At 38.8% G+C, this 22,167-nt stretch overlaps 1 protein-coding gene across 6 annotated transcripts in view; it reads right to left on the reverse strand.

Moving 5' to 3' along the window:
- Positions 1-2,727: 2,727 nt before the first annotated feature.
- Positions 2,728-22,167, reverse strand: part of ESRP1 (epithelial splicing regulatory protein 1) — a 59,263-nt gene continuing 39,823 nt past the window's right edge. For 3 of the 6 annotated variants that reach the window (XM_040261048.1, XM_040261047.1, XM_040261049.1), the window contains 3 exons: positions 16,631-16,781; positions 13,389-13,498; positions 2,728-4,242 (listed from right to left, as the gene is read on the reverse strand). In XM_040261048.1, coding sequence (XP_040116982.1) covers positions 13,424-13,498; positions 16,631-16,781 — 226 coding nt within the window. In that variant the 3' untranslated portion in view covers positions 2,728-4,242; positions 13,389-13,423. The remainder of the gene's footprint in view (positions 4,243-13,388; positions 13,499-16,630; positions 16,782-22,167) is intronic. The other 3 variants (XM_040261051.1, XM_040261050.1, XM_040261052.1) reach the window with 2 other exon arrangements.

Raw genomic sequence — 22,167 nt, forward strand, 5'->3', positions numbered from 1 at the left:
AATACGGATAATCTATATAATCTGGAAAAGGTCAGTTTTCATGCCAAGTCCAAAGAAAGGCAATGCCAAAGAATATTCAAATTACTGAACAGTTGCAATCATTTCACAGGCCAGCAAGATTATGCTCAAATTCCTTCATGATAGGCTTCAGCAGCATGTGAATGGAGAACTTCAGGTGTACAAGCTGGATTTAGAAAAGGCAGAGGAACCAAAGATCAAATTGCCAACATACAGTGGATCATGGAAAAGGAAAGGAATTTCAAAAAATCATCTATTTCTGCTTTATGGACTATGCTAAAGCCTTTGGCTATGCAGATCACAACAAACTGTGGAATATTCTTAATGAGATGGGAATACCAGACCACATTACCTGCTTCCTGAGAAACCTGTATACAGGATGAGAAGCAACAGTTAGAACTGGACACGGAAGCAACAGTTAGAACTGGACATGGTTCTAAACTGGGAAAGGATACTTCAAGGATGTATATTGTCACCCTGCTTATTTAACTTATATGCAGAGAACATAATGAAAAATGCTGCGCTGGATGAATCACAAGCTGGAATCAAGATTGCTAGGAGAAATATCAACAACCTCAGATATGCAGATGATGCCACTTTAACGGCAGAAAGTGAAGAGGTACTAAAAAGCCTCTTGATGAAGGTGAAAGAGGAGAGTGAAAAAGCTGGCTTAAAACTCAGCATTCAAAAAACTAAGATCATGGCATCCAATCCCATCACTTCATGGCTAATAGATGGGGAAAATGTGGAAACAGTGTCAGATTTCATTTTGGGCTCCAAAGTCAATGTGGATGGTGACTGCAGCCATGCAATTAAGACACTTGCTCCTTGGAAGAATAGCTACGACAAACCTAGACAATATTAAAAAGCAGATATCACTTTGCAGACAAAGGTCTGAATAGTCAAAGCTATGGTGTTTTCAATAGTCATGTATGGATGTGAGAGTTGGACCATAAAGAAGGCTGTGTGCCAAAGAACTGATGCTTTCAATCTGTGGTGCTGCTGGAGAAGACTCTTGAGAGTCCCTTGGACAGCAAGATCAAATCAGTCAATCCTAAAGGCGATCAACCCTGAATATTCATTGGGAGGACGGATGCTGAAGCTCCAATACTTTGGCCACCTGATGCAAAGAGCTGACACATTAGAAAAAACCCTGACACTGGGAAAGATTGAGGGAAAGAGAAGGAAGCCACAGAGGATGAGATGGTTGAATGGCCTCACTGACTCAATAGACATGTCTGAGCAAACTTGGGGAGGTAATGAAGGTCAGAGAAACCTGGCATGCTGCAGTTCATGGAATCGCAGTCAGACATGACGTAGTGACTGAACAATATAACTACATATAATCCTGTATGTAATAGACTTTGCAATTGATGATATAATCCATCTATAGGCAAGATTGGCTTTGAGTTCCTAATTGTTGAAGCTGGATAGAGGCTTGGTGGCCATCATTCTGTTTTTGTATATGTTAAAAACATTTTCCCCAAAGAGCTGGGGGAAGCAGAGAGAGGAAGAGAAATTATGTAACCAACTATAAACCTAAGAGATGGACTTTAAGATTTTTTTTTAATATATACTCTATTCTCAATTCTTTCCCACTGGCCTTTCTTAATCTCCGCCTATGTTCTTCTTCTGCCTTAAGAGCAACTATATGAGGTACTGTTTCAAGGAGGTAAATAGGTATTTCCTTAGCCTAGGCAACCTGTTTTTCTTTAAGGCAAGGAATAGCTGGGCATTAAATGCCTATCAGAGACATAAAGGTACAGGAACCTGGAGCAGAACCTTAGATTACCCAGAGGGCTCTGCTCCCTCTTCACACCTGAAGCTGAAGCACAAACTGGAAAGCAATTGCTTCATTCTTACAAATGATGTGGGCAAGGACTGAGATTGCAAGTGTCCCAGGTGAACTAAACTTCACTTGATGAGTACTTAACAAGATCATGTGTGTAAAAATGTACTAGATCTTAAATCGAACTCCATAAAGAGTACATACATCAAATAACGATACGGTCAATATATGTAACTCTAAAATGGTGGAAGTCAGGCAAGTCTTAACCTGGTTCCTAAAAAATGGATAAAATTTGGATTAGAGAGAATATTGGAGAACTCAGAATTAGCAGAGAGAGAAACTGGAATAAAGAAGTATGTGGGATTCAGAAACACTAGAGTTCTAGCTTTTATTATATGGCTTTTAAGAAATGTCTTATGTGGCTCCAATAAGTTTTCAAATTGTCAAGCAAACAGAACTCTAATAATAAGATGCAAGGACTACATATTAATAACTATGACTACAGTTTTAAGAATTTTGGGATCAAAGTCTCAATGATTTATACTCTAAGGCTGGTTTTTTAATCTGTATCTAGAGTGCATTAATCATTGATAGCTTCCCCTGTGTTTCAGCAATAGAGAATCTGCCTGTAATGCAGGAAGTACGGGATATGCAGGTTCGATTCCCTGGGTCAGGAGGATCCCCTGGACAAGGAAATGGCAACCCAATCCAGTATTCTTGCCTGGAAAATTCCACGGACAGAGAAGCCTGGCGGGCTACAGTTCATGGGGTCGCAAAGAGTCAGACACAACAGAGCACACCTACAAATACTCACAGTAACTTAAGGAAATATCCTACCACCTCAGGAAAAGATGGCTTTACCCACCACACCCTTCACCTATTACCCTTAACTCTTCCAATTACAAAACAGAATGCAAACATTGAGATTAAACAGGCAAGTTTTATTATCAAATGTAACAATTCTACAAAAATTCAGTAGTATTGTAGTATTACTGCCTATCTTAAAGTCTTTCAGAGCTCTGGGCAAACAGCATCTTAAGGCAGCCAAGTATAAAGAACTATTTTTATGATCTTAAGTGCCAGTTATCACCAATTTTCACACAACACGGTTTTTCTTATTTTTCCTACTGCAGTTAAAGGGCCATTACTGGTCAGTGAAGAGGGAATGTTTGGCTTTCCATTTAAGGTATTAATCAAAATAATGCAAAGTAAATAAAAATAGCAGCCACATGAATCTGTATGGCATTGCATTCAAGCTAAGGACATTAAGAGTAACTTAAAGGAACGTGCACTCGGTTAATCAAATTCTGTTTTTTTCTCTTTGGAGTTACACGAGGCAGCAGTACCATCTAGCTAGTGTCTAATATTGCACTTCTGGAGCATAAACACAGCTAAACACACAGTGCTAAACACTGACAGCATCAGTACCTGTTCTCATCAGTGTTTACCTCTCAGTCTAGCATGCTGACTATAACCCTAGGCTTTTTAAAAGTTTTAATTATTTGACAGTTAAGGCATTAGAGAAAAAGGATTAAGGCTATCTTATTATATACAAGCATTCACTTTAGTTAGTATATTGCTTTCTAGAATACACTGTTCAAATATTCTCATTTGTGATATTAAAAACTATGAAATTTCTTATTAAAGTCCGAACCATCAATAATGGGAAAAGTATAGTATAAAATAATACATACGAAGCCACAGTATTCAGTTACAGTTCAAACTAGAAATTAATAACTACACATAGCTGCTTCATTTTTGGTTTTATATTTTGGCCCCTAGTTTTTATTTACAGCTGATACCCACTGAGAAAAAACTGCAACTTTTAATTAAACTGTACGTTTTGTGATGGGTGTGCCATTTCTTCTCACTTATTCCAAGGTGTTTTAAAAATAGTTTTTTGGTGGCTTTTAACTATAAGACATTGTGATGGCCAAGAGACTGGGAAAATAATAGCTTTATTTCTTTTTGTAAGTCTGGGACTTACGTACTCCAAGACCTTATTTTTACTTCAGAAGAGCAACTGATTGTGCAGAAGATGGGGAGAAGAGTGGGAACACACATAAATGGAGCTTCCAGAAAAGAGTTCCTGGTGGAGATGGCAGATGTTAGTGGAGTATTCTTTTCCCCCAAGACTTAAAACTTAGGAAACACCTATGATGCCATACTAGCTGGTAGTAATGGAGACACCCGATTTCAAATTCACATTTTAAATGCCTGTTTGCAGTGAGCAAGGAGCAAAGCATGCTGCTTGCAATGAGAATTTGGCTTCACTGGCTCAAATTTTTCATTCCACCAAAAGATAGGGCATTTGCCCACCGTCCAGTGATGTTTGCTGAAAATACTGCAGCCTGAGTGTAGACAAACTTCTCCTGAAGTTGCTGGAAGTTGCCTTATGTCTGAAGGTTTCAGGATCTCCATACATCTTTCAAACACTGAAAAAAAAAAGAACAAAGGAAAAAATTATAGTCTCTCAATTTTACAATTCTTCGTCGCCGTAAAAAAGATTGTCTAAAAATCTTAAAAGGATCCCAAATTTTTATTTTACACAGACATAATTGGTATTTACACAGCAAATTCTCAGGGAATACACTGCTGACAAGTGAAGTTTATGTGATAACTGGCATTTCCACAATACCCTAGCCATATTATCATGCATGGGATAATGTGTGTTTTTACCTCCCCACTTAAATCTTTTGTGAGGAGACTATTCTCTCCATTCCTTATTCTGGGTCCCCAAGTTATCCAAGCATTTTAGTGATAGCGGAGGTTCAATACCATTTTTTAAATAAATCAAGCCATTAAGACAAAAATTTAATATTAAATTCTAATATAAGAAATTTCAAAAAAATTCAAACAAGAATATTTGTATCAGTAAGAAGCACTGAGAGGGGACTTCTCTGGTGGTCCAGTGGTTAAGACTCCATGCTTTCAAAGTAGGGGGCACAAGTTTCATAGCTGGTGGGAGAATTAACCACACATGCCACACGGTACGGCCAAAAGGAAAAAAAAAAGCACTAAATAATGACACTGTAGCAAAAGAGTTCTATATGTCAGTGGCCAATCTATAAAAACCACCTTTATGTGGACTATCTCATCCTGACAACCACCCTATTATATTGCCATGTCACCCCCATTTTACAGATGGGAAACCTGAGGCACAGAGCAATTAAGCCAGTAATTGGAAGATCTAGAATGTGAATGCAAACTGGTTCTTCTGTGCTATTTACTTATATCCCACACACAATCTTTAAAATGAAAACTAACTAGGCATGTGTATACTTTCACATGTAAATAAGAAACAGAAATGAAGATAGAAATATAGTTCTTCAGAGTTTAGTTCTGTCCATATGGCCAATTTGTAATTGTGGTTAATCCTAGATTTGCTTTAGAAGTAGATTCTGGGACTTCCGTGGCAGTCCAGTGGCTAAGACTCTGTGCTCCCAATGCAGAGGGGCCCGGGTTTGGTCCCTGGTCAGGGAACCAGGTCCCACATGCCACAACTAGGAGTTTGCACACTGCAATGAAAATCAAACTAAGAATCGGCCACAACTAAGAATCAGCATATAGCAAAAAAAAAAAAAAAAAAAAAAAATCAAAACTGGAATACAGATTTAGATTCAGGTACTCTTAAGAATAGAGAAACTTTCGTTTCTTTGTTAGAATTCATTTTTAAATGTGGTTTTCAAAGGGACCATAATTTAGCACTCAGCTTTAAAATACTATGCATTGAAACCTGCTCTTTGGATACTAAATTTGGATAGGAAAATCTCTATCAATGACCCGACATTATTATTGCTGTCCAATATCTATTTTGTCTATCTTTTGGCAATAGCACCTGATTTTCCTTAAATGACTGCCCTGCCCCCAATCTCAAGGCCATAAAGAGGCAACTTTACCACTGAGCCCAACAAGTGACCCAGACATAGCCCATTAGAGTCCTGTGTGCCCTTGGCCACAGTGGTTTCAGAGATGGACTTAAAGTGAGGCCAGTGATGCTGAAGCCCTGGCTTCCTCTGGACTTGGCAATGGAACGGTGGCAAGCCAGGATTTGCTGTGAGTATGGCACAAAGAGAGTTGGGCTGAGAGTAAGGAATTGGATGCAGCCAAGTTGGTCAACTATGGACCTGTCTGTTATCAGAGTCAATGAATTCCACCTTCCTCATTGTCAGCCCAGACTACTAGTATTGCAGTAGGAAATCACTGTAGATGCTGAAAATTACACCTTCATGTTTTGCGAAAATGTGGACAAGTTCTGAAAAAATTAAAAGCTTAACCTTTTCAGACCTGCCTTTTAATCCCCATGGTATCCAATGGAGTTTTAGAATTTAGCAATGCAACTTTAGAATTTAGCAATGCAGCTGTAGATTCCTAGCTGTCAACAACAACAACAACAACAAAGAAAATCTCAGACAGATGAGGAGAAAATGTTTCATATTCCCCTATAGCTATAGAAGAGCCAACACTCTTATGCAAAGACAATTTTTAAGGTACAACTGCATATTTGTCTTTCGTTTCTAGTAAGATCTGTGTCAAAACATATAATGCTGTATTTTGCACTAAGCTGTCATTAAAAGTTCTATGTACATTTACAAAGAATCCTTTTCAGATATCTGGTTTCACCAACTGGTGTTATGTCCTTTGGAATGAACCTACACACCTTAAAAAGAAAAAACTGCCTGCAACTCTGATTACAGGAAGTCCCCTACATACGAACCTTCAAGGTGCGAACTTTCAAAGATGCAAACGCATGTTAGAGACCTGATGGCACTGGAAGCCCAGAGAAAGGACAAAGAAAAGAGGGAAGAAGTCAACAGAGAACTGAAGAGATTCACGACGCAGGAGATGGCAGGGGATTTTGTTTATTTGAGGAGGCACCGTCAGTCTTTGAGGCACAGCAGGGGAACTTAAAACAGCTCAAGGAGTTTGCAGCAGCCATTCAGAATGCGACCCAGCACTACTGTGTCATTTATGACGAGAAATATCAGCTACTACCCAGACGTCGCGGGATCGTTTTTTTCAAGAGGGTAGACAGAAGCTAAGCCAGCAAAGAACCAGATCCTGTGCCATCAGCGTCAGGTGTGCGAGGGAAGGTGCAGCTTGCCCTGCGTCTCCTATTGCCGCCCGTCCCTCCTCTGGTCAGTAGCTGCCCTTGCCTGCTCACTCCACGCCAGCCCCTGTGTGCCCGCTGCCCTACTGTACTACGGTACTTTTCAAGGCACTGTATGTAATATGGAAGATGTTTTCTTTATTTCTCATGTTTGTTTTTTATGCATTATTTGTGTGAAAAGCATTATAAGCCTATTATAATACTGTACTATATAGCTAATTGTGTTAGTTGTGTATCTAGGCTAAGTTTGTTGGACTTACTAACAAACTGGACTTAAAAAGTACTCTTGGAACAGAACTTGTTCGTATGTAGGGGACTGTCTGTAGTTGTAATATTTCATTTCCTCCCAGTAATTTTGACATCTCTTTTCTGAAAAGTATAATTCATAGGTGGGATCTTTTATTAGGACAGAAGAACAGTTTCTTCTTCCTTTAAGATAAAATAAAACCCGTAACTCAAATTCTTTAATCAAAGAAAGGCTGTTTGTCAGTTAAGTCAAAAGAATCAATATTTATTTGTCATTCTGGCCCATTTTTATAATCCTAGTTGGAGGAGGAAGAGAGAAGTTTTGTCCAATTTTCAAAGCTGCTCTTTTTTATTCAAAAGATATCTTGAATTTTGGGGCCAGAAACTAAAATATCAGCCACTATGCTGATCCAAAAGAAAACTTTTTTTCAATCCACAAAGTAATCCAAACTATATCCTTAAGAGACCAAGAATAAAAAAATACCCTTCAGGACTTCCTGGAGGCCCCGTGGTTAAGAATTCACCAGCTAAAGCAGGAGACGCAGGTTCGATCCCTGCTGCAGAAGATCCCACAGGGCGACTAAACCCATGTGCCACAGCTACCGCCCACCAGCCCCTACTGCTGGATCTGCCACTGCCACTGCTGAAGCCCGAGCACACGGAGCCTGTGCTCAGCACAAGGGAAGCCACCGAAATTCGAAGTCTGGAAAGTAACCTCTAACCACTGCAACCAGAGAAAGCCCGAGTACAGCAATCAAGACCCAGTGCAGCCAAAAAAAGAGAAAACACACACCTATTCAAATGAGAGATTTTTGTTGTTGTTGTTTTCCATAAAACTTAGGTGCTGTGACAATACCAGGCTTAACGTATTACAAGAGCTTCCAAAAATACCTTGTAAACAGACAAAACTTTTCACACACACACACACACAAGGAAACTAGACGCACTTAATCTTGGACTTTTCAGCTTTCAGAACCCTGTGAGAGAGTAAATACTTGTCGTTTATAAGCCAGCCAAGTCCACAGAATTGTGTTAAGACAGCCTGAATGGATGAAGCCATTTACCAAGAGATCAAAATTGATACCACCAGGGAGGTCACCTGGGTACAACACAACAGATAATATATATCATGAAACTTCATGAGAGGGGATTTTCACTTCCACATACTCTTTCTTAACACCTACTACCCCAGTCTAACCACAAGAAAAAAAGTAAACAAATCCAACTAAAGGACAGCCCACAAGTCTTCAAGAGCAGTATAAAGCAGAATTGTCAAGGTCAAGAAAACAACCTAAGACTGAGACACTAACACAGGCCAGAGGACACCAAGGAGACAAACCAACTAAATGTGAAATCTTAGACTGGATTCTGGAATAGAAAAAGGACATTAACAAAACCACTGGTAAAATCTGAATAAGTCTGGAATGTAGAGAGTAGTCTGCCCCTGTAAGGATTATTGTGATCATAGCAACAAAATAGGTACTGTTATACAGAAAGAACCTTAGTTTGTATAACTTTATACTCATTAATCCATCTGATTCTTAACACCCAAAAATGTTACGTATGTAGAAGTTATTTTTTCCCCAATTTTTACAGAAAAGGGAACTGTCCCCTCGAAAGAATTATCATCTCCTTATGTATGCAAAATATAGTTGTAAACACAGTTAGGAAGCACTTGTTGACAAATTTAAATTTATGAGCTGACCCTGCCCTTTGAGATCCTAAGAGTATGAGGCTTGGAGCTCACAGTGAAAGTTGAGGCGACAATAACTCTGGCCATGTGAGGAGGCATTTTTCCAGCCAGTCATCACAACCTTCTTCTCTGAAGTGCCCCTTGGGCAGCTTTAATAGCCTGTGAGCTGTCCTTAGAGGTTTCTTATGACCAAAAAAGCAGGCATTATCTTTTAGGGGGCAGTCTGGGCTTCCCTGGTGGCTCAGAGGGTAAAGTGTCTGCCTGCAATGCGGGAGACCCGCGTTTGATCCCTAGGTCGGGAAGATCCCCTGGAGAAGGAAATGGCAACCCACTCCTGTATTCTTGCCTGGAGAATCCCATGGACAGAGGAGCCTGGTAGGCTATAGCTCATGGGGTCGCAAAGAGTCGGACACGACTGAGCGACTTCACTTTCACTTTCTGCAAATATAGGCTCCTTTGAGGGGACAAGGCTACAGGAAAAGACAAGAGAGTGTGACTTTACCAGACCTCACCATGGGCTTTGGTTACCTTTATCTGATTCTATAATGAGCAGTGACATTGTTCTTTCAGTGAATTTTTACACAACATATTAGTTTCCTGTGGCTACTGTAACAAATTACTACAAACTGACTTAAAACAAGGGGAAATTTATTCTTAACAATTCTGGAGGCCAGAGGTCAGAAATGAAGGTGTCAGCCAGGCTGCACACCCTCCAGAGGGTAGGGTGCAGGAAAAAAATCAACTTTTGGCCTCTTCCAAGTTTTGGCGGCTGCAGGTGTTCCTTGCCTGATTGCAGTCTCTGGTAGTTATACCTCTACCTCCTCTCTTTCTTTTTCTTATACTCCCGCTGAGGGTCCACCCAGGTAATCCAAAATAAACTCCTTCTCTCGAGATCCTTAATTTATACCTTTTGGTAGGTAAGGCAAAAGACACGGGTTCCAGGAATCAGGATGTAGACATTCTAGGTCACTATTAGTTCAACGCAAACACTTACTGCTGTGCTGTCATTTGCCCAAAGGAAAAAGCACCAAGACTGAAGCTGGAAACTATGGGTCTTAGGTCAGCTCGGTCACTAGTTGTATGACTTGTAAAAATTGTCTAATCCCTCTGGATTTCATCTCCTCTGACAAATGGAGCCAAGGTACATGTCCTGAGGCCTCACAGGGCTGTGCTGAAACTCCAATGAGACTGCAGATATAAAAGTGCTCTCAGAACACATTCCACTCTATTGGTGTCAAAGATGACGAATGTAATGAATTTAATATGCATGTGGATGAGGAGGAAAATATGCAAATATACAGTCACAGCAAAAGGTTACAGGGAAAGAAACAGGTTCAAAATTCCTAGAGGGCATATAAAAAAAGAACTCGAAGAAAATCATTCACTGTAGCTATTTCTAGATGGTGGGATGATTACTGATTTCCTTGTAACTGTCTATATGTTCCAAATTCTTTACAAGGAGCACAAATACTTTTATGATCCTTACGTCCCAAGGTTGTTGATATAATTAAATGAGATAACTTATGCCAAGTATTTCATACAGTACTCCATGTGAGTTTTTAAAAATCCTCAATACAAAGGCAGATTAATCTGATGTTAAATGCAAAAGCCTGGATTTTAACAAAGGACCTGGTTTATTATCCTACCATGACCCCAAACATACAAATGTTAGGACAGAGTTAGCGGTACTGAGTAACAGTCATAGTCAATTTAGGATATTTCAAAATGTCGCACTTCTAGTCAGTTTTTTTCTGGTCGTGAGGCTTCTGGGATCTAGCTCCCTGATCAGGGATCAAACTCGGGTCCTGGCACTGCAAGTGCCAAGTCCTAACCATTAGACGACCAGAGAATTCCCCAGTTCTAGTCATTTCTTATTCAAAACACGTATTTTGTGCACAGTATGCTTGTCAAGTTTATAGGCAGCATCAGGGAGATGAGCAAAGAACACCTGACGTGCTCTCATCACCACGTGCTAGAAAATGCACAGTGGACTGGTCTGTGGACTAGAAAATTCTCCATGGATGTGGGCCCTTTGATAGCATCTTGAAACCTCACTGAAAATGGCAGAGAATCAACACTTCCAATCCAGAACTGGGGCTTCTACAACTTCAGAATGATAGACTAAGACCCCCAACTGTCATTTTCTCAAACACAACATTGCAATGACAACATTTTTTTCTAATTTAGAATCCATGTGATTGAAGCCCACATAGTCCTTGGCCATGAAAATGGTTACCAAGAAATTTGAAAATGACATGCCAACAAACCAATTTCAGCAACCCAATTAAAAAAAAAAAAAAAGAAATAAGCCACACCAATTCCTGACCATGTCCTTCCTTATAATTAGCTCTCAAAAGAGAGATTCACCCACAATGTTAATATTTTTTAAGGGAGGGTTAATTTAACTTATATGCAGAGTACATCATGATAAACGCTGGGCTGGAAGAAGTACAAGCTGGAATCAAGATTGCCAGGAGAAATATCAATAACCTCCCTTATGGCAGAAAGTGAAGAGGAGCTAAAAAGCCTCTTGATGAAAGTGAAAGAGGAGAGTAAAAAAGTTGGCTTAAAGCTCAACATTCAGAAAACGAAGATCATGGCATCTGGTCCCATCACATCATGGGAAACAGATGAGGAAACAGTGTCAGATTTTATTTTTTTGGGCTCCAAAATCACTGCAGATGGTGACTGCAGCCATGAAATTAAAAGATGCTTATTCCTTGGAAGGAAAATTATGACCAACCTAGATAGCACAGTCAAAAGCAGAGACATTACTTTGCCAACAAAGGTCCATCTAGTCAAGGCTATGGTTTTCCCTGTGGCCATGTATGGATGTGAGAGCTGGACTGTGAAGAAAGCTGAGTGCCGAAGAATTGATGCTTTTGAACTGTGGTGTTGGAGAAGACTCTTGAGAGTCCCATGGACTGCAAGGAGATCCAACCAGTCCATTCTAAAGGAGATCAGTCCTGGGTGTTCATTGAAAGGACTGATGCTGAAGCTGAAACTCCAATACTTTGGCCACCTGATGAGAAGAGTTGACTCATTGGAAAAGATCCTGATGCTGGGAGGGATCGGGGGCAGGAGGAGAAGGGGACAACAGAGGATGAGATGGCTGAATGGCATCACCGACTCAATGCACTTGAGTCTGAGTGAACTCCGGGAGTTGGTGATGGACAGGGAGGCCTGGCATGCTGCGATTCATGGGGTCGCAAAGAGCTGGACACGACTGAGCTGAACTGAATTAGTAGGGAGAAAAAATTATTCAAAAAGCTATCAGAATCCTTTTCCTCTAGGTTTAGTTTTAGAAGAGGAGGAAGACATGCAACAAAAACCTTACAATCATTTTGGAATGAGGCATATTTAAAAGTATATGCAGATGAACTTTAAACATTAGGCTACGTGAAATAAGTCAGCCATGAAAGAACAAATACTGTGTTTTTCCATTTATAAGGTAGCTACAATAGTCAAATGCACAGAAACATAAGAGAATAATGGTTTCCAGGGGGCTAGGGAAAGAGGGATAGGAGATTATGTTTAATGTTATTTAGAGTTTCAGCATGAGAAGGTAAAAAGTTCAGGAGCTAGACTTTGTAAACAATGTGGATGTCCTTAATGCCATGAACTTAAAAATGATTAAAATCATATTATGTTCTATATTATTTTATCACAACTTTAGAAAAGAGAAACTAGGAAAAAAGTATAACCAACTTAATAGTTATCATATGACTCAGTATTTCTATTCCTAAATATACACCCAAAATAATTTAAAATATTCAAATATTTGTACATAATTATTCATATTAGCACTATTTACAATACCCAGAAGGTGGAAACAGCCCATAAGCCCATCAGTAGATATAAGGGGGGGGGGGGGAAATCTCATAAAGCCATACAATGGAATATTCATTTCAGTCACTCAGTCGTGTCTGACTTTTTGTGACCTCATGGACTGCAGCACGCCAGGCTTCCCTGTCCATCACCAACTCCTAGAGTTCACTCAAACTCATGTCCATCGAGCCAGAATTAATTCTGACTTGATACAATGGAATATTAATCAGTCACAAAAAAAGGAATGAAGTACTAACACATACTATAACATGGATAAACCTCAAAAACATGTGAAATGAAGTAGATTGGTTGCCTGTGTCTACTGGGAGGGAAAACTGGGAGCTATTGCTTAATGGGTATGGGATTTTCTTTCAGAGTTGATAAAAATGTTTTGGAACTAGACAGAAATAGTGGTCACACAATATTGCAAATACCCTAAATATCATTTAACTGTATACTTTAAAATAATTTCCAAATGGAAGTTTTCCCTTACGCCAAAATAACATACAACTGCTTCCATATATATCACTTAGATACTAAGATGACAATCTTAATTTCAGTCTCCATTCCTTCCAAGATTTCTGTCATTTCTTATATCACATAAAAGGAAGAGAAGTCCAACCTGACTTAAAAAACATCGAGATTCTTGATCTCTCTTTGTTAGGCCCTTTATATAATTTAACTTCCACAGCATGGAGCCTTACCTTCTTTTCTGAGGATGATCTAACTGCTGGGGCCCTTAAATACAAACCCATTCTTTGGATAGAGTCCTGGCCTGGTCACTTGTGTGTACAAGTCCATCCTCGGTTGCATACTAAAAATGCAAGTTAAAACAAACAGGATCAAAAGGTGGACAAACGATCACTACAGATGGTTAGTATTTCAACTGAATAGTTCTACCAGCTGAATTATATACAGGACGTTAAAACCATAGGAAACAACGCTGATACAAGCCATATATGTAACTGTGAATCTTCAACTGTTTCTTACTTAACATGTCTAAATACCATAAAAATCTCTTCTAAGCGGGAAGTTAGATGAACATGCAGATAGAAAAAGAACAGTGTACCACAACATTACCCAACAATTCAGATCTTAACAATACAGTTTCCATGACACCACAAGCATTAGCTATATTTGTAATATCAATCTAGTTCTCTCAGCACTGCAGCAAGTTAAAAGCAGTGAGTGACCCAAAGAGATAATGATTAAAGTCAGTACTTGGAGGAGAAAAAAAAATTAGCACTATTGAAAATGCAAAGCCACTGACAGCAAAGGTTAATGCAAAGAGCAAATGAAAAAGTGAAAGGACTAATATAAGGATACCTAAGAGCCCATTTCAGAATAAGAGGTCCATCCACCAAAATAAAGACAAAGATTTACTTCCACGACCAGAATGACATCCTCATCACTAAATATTTTTAGTTTGCCTTCATAAATTCAATTCTCATTCTATTAATTTCATTTATCGAAATGGGCCTCACTCAGGTTAATTTACAAAAGTGCAGATTTGACAGCAGAGCCTATATACTGCATCTTGCTTTAGTATCACAATTCTTCTCTTTTTGTAAATCAGCCCCTTCCAGCTCCTTCAACCCCAAATCAAATAAGGAAAAATTAAGTGGGAGTAGTTTTATAGAAAGAATTTTGCTGAGGAACCATACATCTAAAAATTAAAAGTAACATTTATAAAAATGACATATGCCATTATTATATATGTGTGTGTAAGTTTTAAAAGAATCAGAAACCATACAGAGATTTCATTCACTCAAACAATTATTACCAAGGATTTGGTATTATTACCTACATAAATAAATTATGTAATTATGTAGGATAAATTTTAAATAACCCAGAAATCAAATGAAAACCTCCCAATAAATAAGTAACAGCAATAAAGGCCCCATATATAAAGACAGACATAAAGATTACACTTCAGAACAATTAAAAAGAAAAAGTCATCCACTGATTTTTTTATCTTGTGACAAAGCCATATCTAAAAGAATCTAGAGCTTCATGGTTAGTGGCCATTACTAAAACAACTGAGAACAGGCAAAAAGAAATAAGAAGGAAAGGACTCTTGAAGACAGCAGAAAATATAAACTTTTATGTAAGAGTGACATGCAACTAGGTTATATACAAAAGATTTTGAATGTATGCATTTTAACTACCTTAAAACTATTCAAGAATAATCTGATATGCTGAATTAGATAACTGAGGTTCCCATGTAATCCTGATTTATCTATCCAGTTCATAAATTCCAAGCACTTCAGAAATGAAGGCAAATGCATTGAGACGAAATAGTTTTGCAGAATCTTTTTGCTTCTGATTATACTAGGTCTGCTCCAACACTGAATAATTCCCTAGAGGCTACTAGAAGATAAAATAACGTCAATCTGTAGTAGTTTATCTTAATTTTGAAGCCTGTAAATCTTTTAGCCATAAATCTAGAAGTAACCGTTATTATGTGTTTGTGGTTTGATAAATACCCATTAGAAGAGCAGTTTTGTTTACTCTCATACAGTTTGTATGTATGACCACTTAACGCCATTCAGTTTGAATGTAATAAAAATTAATTATTCAAAACAACTGGAAAATCATGGGAGAAAACACAAAACTCAAATGTATTCTCCATGTGATTTTATCTTTTCAATAGCCATTGGTAAAATTCTCTCTTCGTAATCTAGTGAATCAGATATGAAGTTTGGGAAGTAACTTTTTACCATTCCAAAGGATTCCAACAGGTAGGGAAGAAGCAAAGTATCTGCTGATCTCTGAAAAATAGCTATGTCTGCAAAGAATGTGCTAAGCCAAGCAGTAACAAAACATAACTTTCGTCCAATTTCATTCAGTTTTTCACTATCAGACATAGATTTTCTTCAATTGTCAAAAAATATCCCATGATGGTAAGTTGGTAGGTTGGGGCATCCCCACTGACATTGCTTTAGCTGAGCTCCACAATCCTCCACGATTTATGGATTTGTTGTTGTTTAGTCGCCAAGTTATGTCCAGCTCTTTGAGACTCCATGGTTCATGGACACCAACCTTGTAAACCTACTCTAAGAGTGCGAGTGCAACTGCGCCTGCAGGCAAAACCCTTATCGTTTTGAATGGTTAATGCTTTAGGACTTGATGATTAGCCCTACAAATGATTCTCAACTCTAATGACTCAAGCAAGGCTCAGCTCCAAGAGGAAAGACCATTTTTGCTTTTAGTGCAAGTAAAAGACTGCAAGATACTGATTTTTAGACATTGTAGGGAAGAAGGAGTTTGGGTCTAACCATATGATTTAAGGAAGGAAAAGTATCCTCTCAGGTGAGATGAGAATGAGAAGACTTTGCTTGCTTTTAACGAGCTCTTACCAAAAATCAAAGAACAACTGATGGACACAGGTAGCGTTCAAAAAATGGAAAAGAGTAAAAATCAGTTTCATTAGAGTTATCATAAAAGAAACACTTCCTACAGCTCTTTTCAAAAGAGTTACCATCTAAAGATTCATTGAGTCAACCTGTTTCTTCCATACCAGGCAGAAAGGACTCAGACTACTTTTTAAATATTCAAAGTCTCTTATTTTTTCATTAGTCAACAATTTGACTTTGAAGAAAATTCCTTCTTAGCCAATCTTATTCTAGATGGAAAGACCCACACCACTGTGTGCATAAAGAGCTTTCTCAAAGTAGCCCAACTGAAAGAGAGAAAAAGAAAAGCACCTAAGATTAAGTGGAAGTAATTAAAATACCATGGAAGAGCCCTAATCCTTCCAAAGGGATGAGTTTGAAATAAGCACTCAGATAATGAGTCCCCCCTGACTCTGGTTCTTCATAAAGCAAATCTATTTAAAAGCACTTGTACACACATGAGTTTCAGAGAATATTCCTGGCTGCATTCTTTAGGCACATCAGCTTAAGTAATAAGGGTGCTTAGTATTTTTCTTCTTCAAGGTACTGACCTGGTAACCTTGGAAGAAGTTAAGAATTTCCTTAACTCCAGTATTGTAGGCCAGGCCCTGCATTCTGACCACCGTGCCAGGCTGTGGAGGGACACCGCTAAGATTAGCAGCTGTAGGGAAGTAGCCAAGACTATTGGGCGAACCTGGGGGGCTAAAGGGAGAGAAAGCACAATGAACCAATAGAAACAGACAATGTCTAATATTTACTCTAAAAACAACAGTTACTTAAAGAAACACTTTCTCAAGGTGACCTTTCTTAGAATTCTCAGTTCTCTCTCCCAAGGCAGGTAAGTACACCACAAGCTATTCTGTCCCCCGTTTCTACAAAAGCCCCAAGTTGGAAAGACAGAAGGAAGGGTTAATGCGGAGTTAGATGCAGGGTGTCCCCAGAGATCCGGTTCTGTCCGAGATTCTTAAGTGAAGGAAGGAGAGAAGGAAACTTATGCAGCCACTCAACCACAGCACCACTTCCAAAGCCCAGCTCATTGATGATTAACTAGCTAGTTACCAGGAATACTAAGGCAAGGAAAGTCATGAACACAAAAGAGTAACAGAACCATAGCCAGAGACCAGAAGTATACCAAATGATTGCTCCCAAGAACACACTGTTCTCTCCCTGTATACAAGCAAATACACAACAGTTAAGTACAGAACAATATGAGCAAAGTACTATAGCACCCATGAGTCATTCTTCCAACCAAACTGAAAAAGAAAGTGTGTATTGGGGGAGGGGCCAAGTAAACTAGAAGGGATGCATAACAAATTACACTGACCACTATTAACATGAGGGGGAACTGATGGTGGGTCCTTTTAGTGTATCTGCAACAATTACCTCCAAGAAACACAAGCCACATGAATAACTAATCATTCTTTATGTAGTAACTCAAGTGATTACCATATTATGAAATTAGTTTCACCATGTCCCATACCAATCTGTTTTTCACAATTAGTTGCTTGATACTCATATATGCATAGGGATTTTTTAAAAAGTCATTAGCTTAAAAGAGCAATAAAGATTCACAGCTTTAGATTATTAACACAAATCATTCTAAGTAGGTAATTATCCCACTTCAAAGACAAGTAAACATAATGAAAGGGACTAAAAATCTTTGAGATTATCTACCCTACATAATCCTAACTGATGGCTTAACAGGAATGATACCAGATGGTGAATCCAATCCTAGCCTCCATTTTGTTAGCACAGTAACCTTGAACAAGTCACTTAATTTCTCTGAACTCCAATTTTATCATGTCTTAAACAGGAATGAAAACACTTCCTAGTTTCACAGAATTGTCCTTCAGCATCAATGATGTAATGTATCGAAATACTCCACAAACCATAAAACGCAGTAATTTGTTGTTCTGTTATTATTCTCACTCTTGCTATTTCCATCACCATTCTTCCATTTCATCATATCTAAAATATGGAAGCCTGAAAACATTACTTGACATCAAGCTGCCCATAATCTAAGTCTCTAAAACAGTTATTGTCAATTCATCTGCATATTTGAGTTACTTGGAGAGATTTTTACAATTCTCTGCAAGGAGAGTCTGTTTAGAGACCAAAAGTCAATCTATGTGTAACTGTGAGCAGAGACGGAATGCTGATCTTTAGGGCTGAGAGGGACTTTAGCCATCATTCAGCCACACCTTTTTGTTTTCACAGAGGTAGAAACGGAAACTAAGAGTTAAATAATTTCCCGAAGGTCACACAACCAGTTAGCTCTTCACAAAACCAAAGAACTACTTAACTCCTAGCTCAATGCTTCCCCCAATACAGGCAGCATTCATTTAAAGCAGCAAGGTTACAAATATAAGATCAATGTACAAAATAAATCAATTACATTTCTGTATACTACAATAGGACTTCCCTTGTGGTTCAGCTGGTAAAGAATCCACCTGCAGTATGGGAGACCTAGGTTCAATCCCTGGGTTGCCCTGGAGAAAGGAAAGGCTACCCACTCCAGTATTCTGGCCTGGAGAATTCCGTGGACTACATATACAGTCTATGGGGTCGCGAAGAGTCAGACACGACTGATCGACTTTCACATACATACATACACTACAGTGAACAACCCAAAAATGAAACAAGGAAAGCATTCCTAATAGCATTAAAAGAACAAAATATTACAAAAAAAGTGGCAAAGGAACAGCAAGACTTACACACTAAAAACTATGAAACACTATTAAAAAATACAAGTCATCTAAATAAATGGAAAGACAGTCTATGTTCATAAACAGACAATTTAATTTTGTTAATACGGCAATACTCTAAAATTGTACAGATTTGATGCAATAGCTATGATATTCTGTCTCCCCACCCCGCCAGACATCAACAGAACTGAAGCTAAAACATATATGGAATTACCAAAGACCAAGAACATCCAAACTTTCTTGAAAAAGAGCAAAGTATTTTGAATTCCCTAAAAACTTTACTATAAAATTACAGTAATTTTGGTGTGGTACTTCCATAACGGTAGGCAAAGATCAATGGGATCGAATTTGAGAGGCCAGAAATAAACTTACATTTATGGTCAATTTACTTGCTTGTTTGTTAGCCCATGGGATCCCAGTTCCCAGACCAGGGATTGAACACAAGGCCCTCAGCAATGAAAGCGTGGAGTCAACGACCGGACTCACAGAAGTCCCTGGTCAACTGATTTTTGACAAGAGTTCCAAGACAATTTGATGAGAAAATAACTCTTTTCAGTAAATGGTGCTGAACGGTGAAATGTCCACATACAAAAGGATGAACTGAGACTTCTACCTTACTCTGTATAAAAAACTAATTCAAGATGGATAATACACCTAAGTACAAGAGCTAACACTACAAAACTCTTATAAGAATATGTAGTAATACATTTTCATGACCTTGCATTCTATATGACAAAAGTATAAGTGAGAAAAGGAGAAAGAGATAAGTTGAACTGCATCAAAATTTACAACTTTTGGTGAGTTAGTCCCTGGTGGCTCAGATGATAAAGAATCTGCCTGCAATGCAGGAGACCTCGGTTCGATCCCTGGGCTGGGAAGATCCCCTGGAGAAGGGAAAGGCTACCTGCTCCAGTATTCTGGCCTGGAGAATTCCATGGACATACCAACGGGTTGCAAAGAGTCAGACATGACTGAGCAATTAACACTTTCTACTTTGACTTTTTTCTTCTGGTGATCCAACGGTTAGGAATCCATGATTTTACTATGTGGTATGGCCAAAAACAAAACCCACCAAAACTTAAAAATTTTTGTGCTTTAAAGGGCATCATCAAGAAAATGAAAAGACAACCCACAGACTGGGAGAAAATATTTGTAAGTCATATAAGATGTCCTACTTAGAATATATACAGAAACTTTACAACTAAAAAACAGTTAAGAAAAATTGCTCAGTTAAAAAATGTGCAAAGGACTTCAATAAACTTTTCTCCAAAGAAAACAGGTGAATGGCTAGTAAGCACATATAAAGTTACTCAAAATCAATAGTTAAAGAAATGTAAATCTAAACCGTAATGAGACAGCAAATCCACACCCATGAAAATAGTTAAAAGAGCTGAAAAGGGTGTAAAGAAAGGAAAAATGCCAGAACACTGTTAACGAGAATGTTAAGATGGTAAAGCCCCTTTGGAAAATAGTTTGGCTGTTTCTGAAAAGTTAAACATAAAGTTACTGTATGACCCAGCAATTCTACCCCTATGTACATACCTAACTAAAGAAAGCTGAAAATCTAGGTCCACACAACAACTTGAATGCAGATGTATACAGCATTATTGATAGAGAGAATAGACAAGCCCAAGTGTCTGACAACTGATGATAAACTAATGTTGTATACTCCTACAATGGAATACTGTTTAACCATAAAAAGGAATGAAAACTGTTGATCCACATTACCACATGAATGCATCTCAAAAACAAGCTAAATCAAAGAAACTAGTCATGAAAGACCACAAATAGCGTTATTCTGTTTATATGAAACATCTGAACAGGCAAATCCATAGAAACAGAAAATAGGTTCAGAGTTATTTAGGGATGAGGAAGGGGCAAGCAAAGTGGGTAGAAGGGAAGTGAACTGGAGTTGCTACTAATGGACACCATAGTTCTTCTAGCGGTTACTCTAAAATTAAATTGTTAGAAGCACTTCCCTAGTGGTTCAGTGGTTAAGACTCTGTTCCCATTGCAGGGGGGTATGGGATCAATCCCTTGGTTGGCAAACTTAAGATCCCAACACTCTGCAAAAAAAAAAAAAAAGTCTCAGATGGACATAGTACCAATAATGTAGTGAAGTGAAGTTGCTCAGTCGTATCCGACTCTTTGCGACCCTGTGGACTGTAGCCTACCCGGCTCCTCCGTCCATGGGATTTTCCAGGCAAGAGTACTGGAGGGGGTTGCCGTTTTCTTCTCCAGGAGATCTTCCCAACCCAGGGATCGAACCCAGGTCTCCCGCATTGCAGGCAGACGCTTTACCATCTGAGCCACCAGGGATAATGTAACCAGAACTCAAAAGCTGCAAAGATTCAAAAACTGATAGAACCACAAAGGAACCCAAGGGTTAGGGTCCAAATGAATGAGTCAACCCAACACTGAACACGGAGTTCCTACAGGGTATGGACAGACTGTACGAACTAACAAGGAGACTGCCCTTGAACTGCTAAGAAACCCTGTTGGCGCTGCCTGAACCAGAAAAGATCTGAGGGGAGGTGAGAAGAAATGAAGAGAAAAAGAAAACAGCATGGTTGGGGGGTTCTCCCCAAAGTTTATTTTCAAAAGACTGCTAGAGCATCACATTTATGCACACACTGCTGCTGAGACTCAGTCAGCAGGTGACCCTGAGATCGTGTTAAGAATCTTCTGGAGCAAGGCTCAGAGGGAGGGAATATATGTATACTTGTGGCTGGAGTCAAACACATGAGTTATAAAGTGGAAGATCTCCTCCATGGGAGCACTCCATGTTCTCTCTATGGTTGGAGTAATAACTCTCAAACTCAATGAGGAGAAAAACTGGATTTCCCTGAGAAATTTATGACTTCCTTTCCTTTGAAATTATGAGTGTACAATTCAAGATTCCTCCTGCCCAAAGCCCATGATTGTTATCCCAATATTAATTTAATTGCCAGACTATCAAACATTTCCTATATTTTTATCAAGTCTTAATTTATATCACATTTAAAAAAAAATACTCTGTATCCTAACACATCACTGCAAATTCTTTTTCAGAAGAGGGGAAGATATATGAAAACACTGAAGCCCAAGGTGTCTAACCAAGAAAACTAAATATATACTCTTTTGAAAACAGTTCTCATAATACAATACTCTTTCATTTAACAATTACAAATTACCCTGGTGGCTCAGATGGTAAAGCGTCTGCCTGCAATACGGGAGACCCAGGTTCAATCCCTGGGTTGGGAAGATCTTCTGGAGAAGGAAAGGGCAACCCACTCCAGTATTCCTGCCTGGAGAATCCCAGGGATGGAGGAGCCTGGTAGGCTACAGTTCATGGGGTTGCAAAGAGTTGGACACGACTGAGTGACTTCACTTCACTTCAAACA

The sequence above is a fragment of the Oryx dammah genome, unplaced genomic scaffold (assembly GCF_014754425.2).
Source record: "Oryx dammah isolate SB20612 unplaced genomic scaffold, SCBI_Odam_1.1 HiC_scaffold_19, whole genome shotgun sequence".
In the NCBI taxonomy this organism is placed as follows: domain Eukaryota; kingdom Metazoa; phylum Chordata; class Mammalia; order Artiodactyla; family Bovidae; genus Oryx; species Oryx dammah.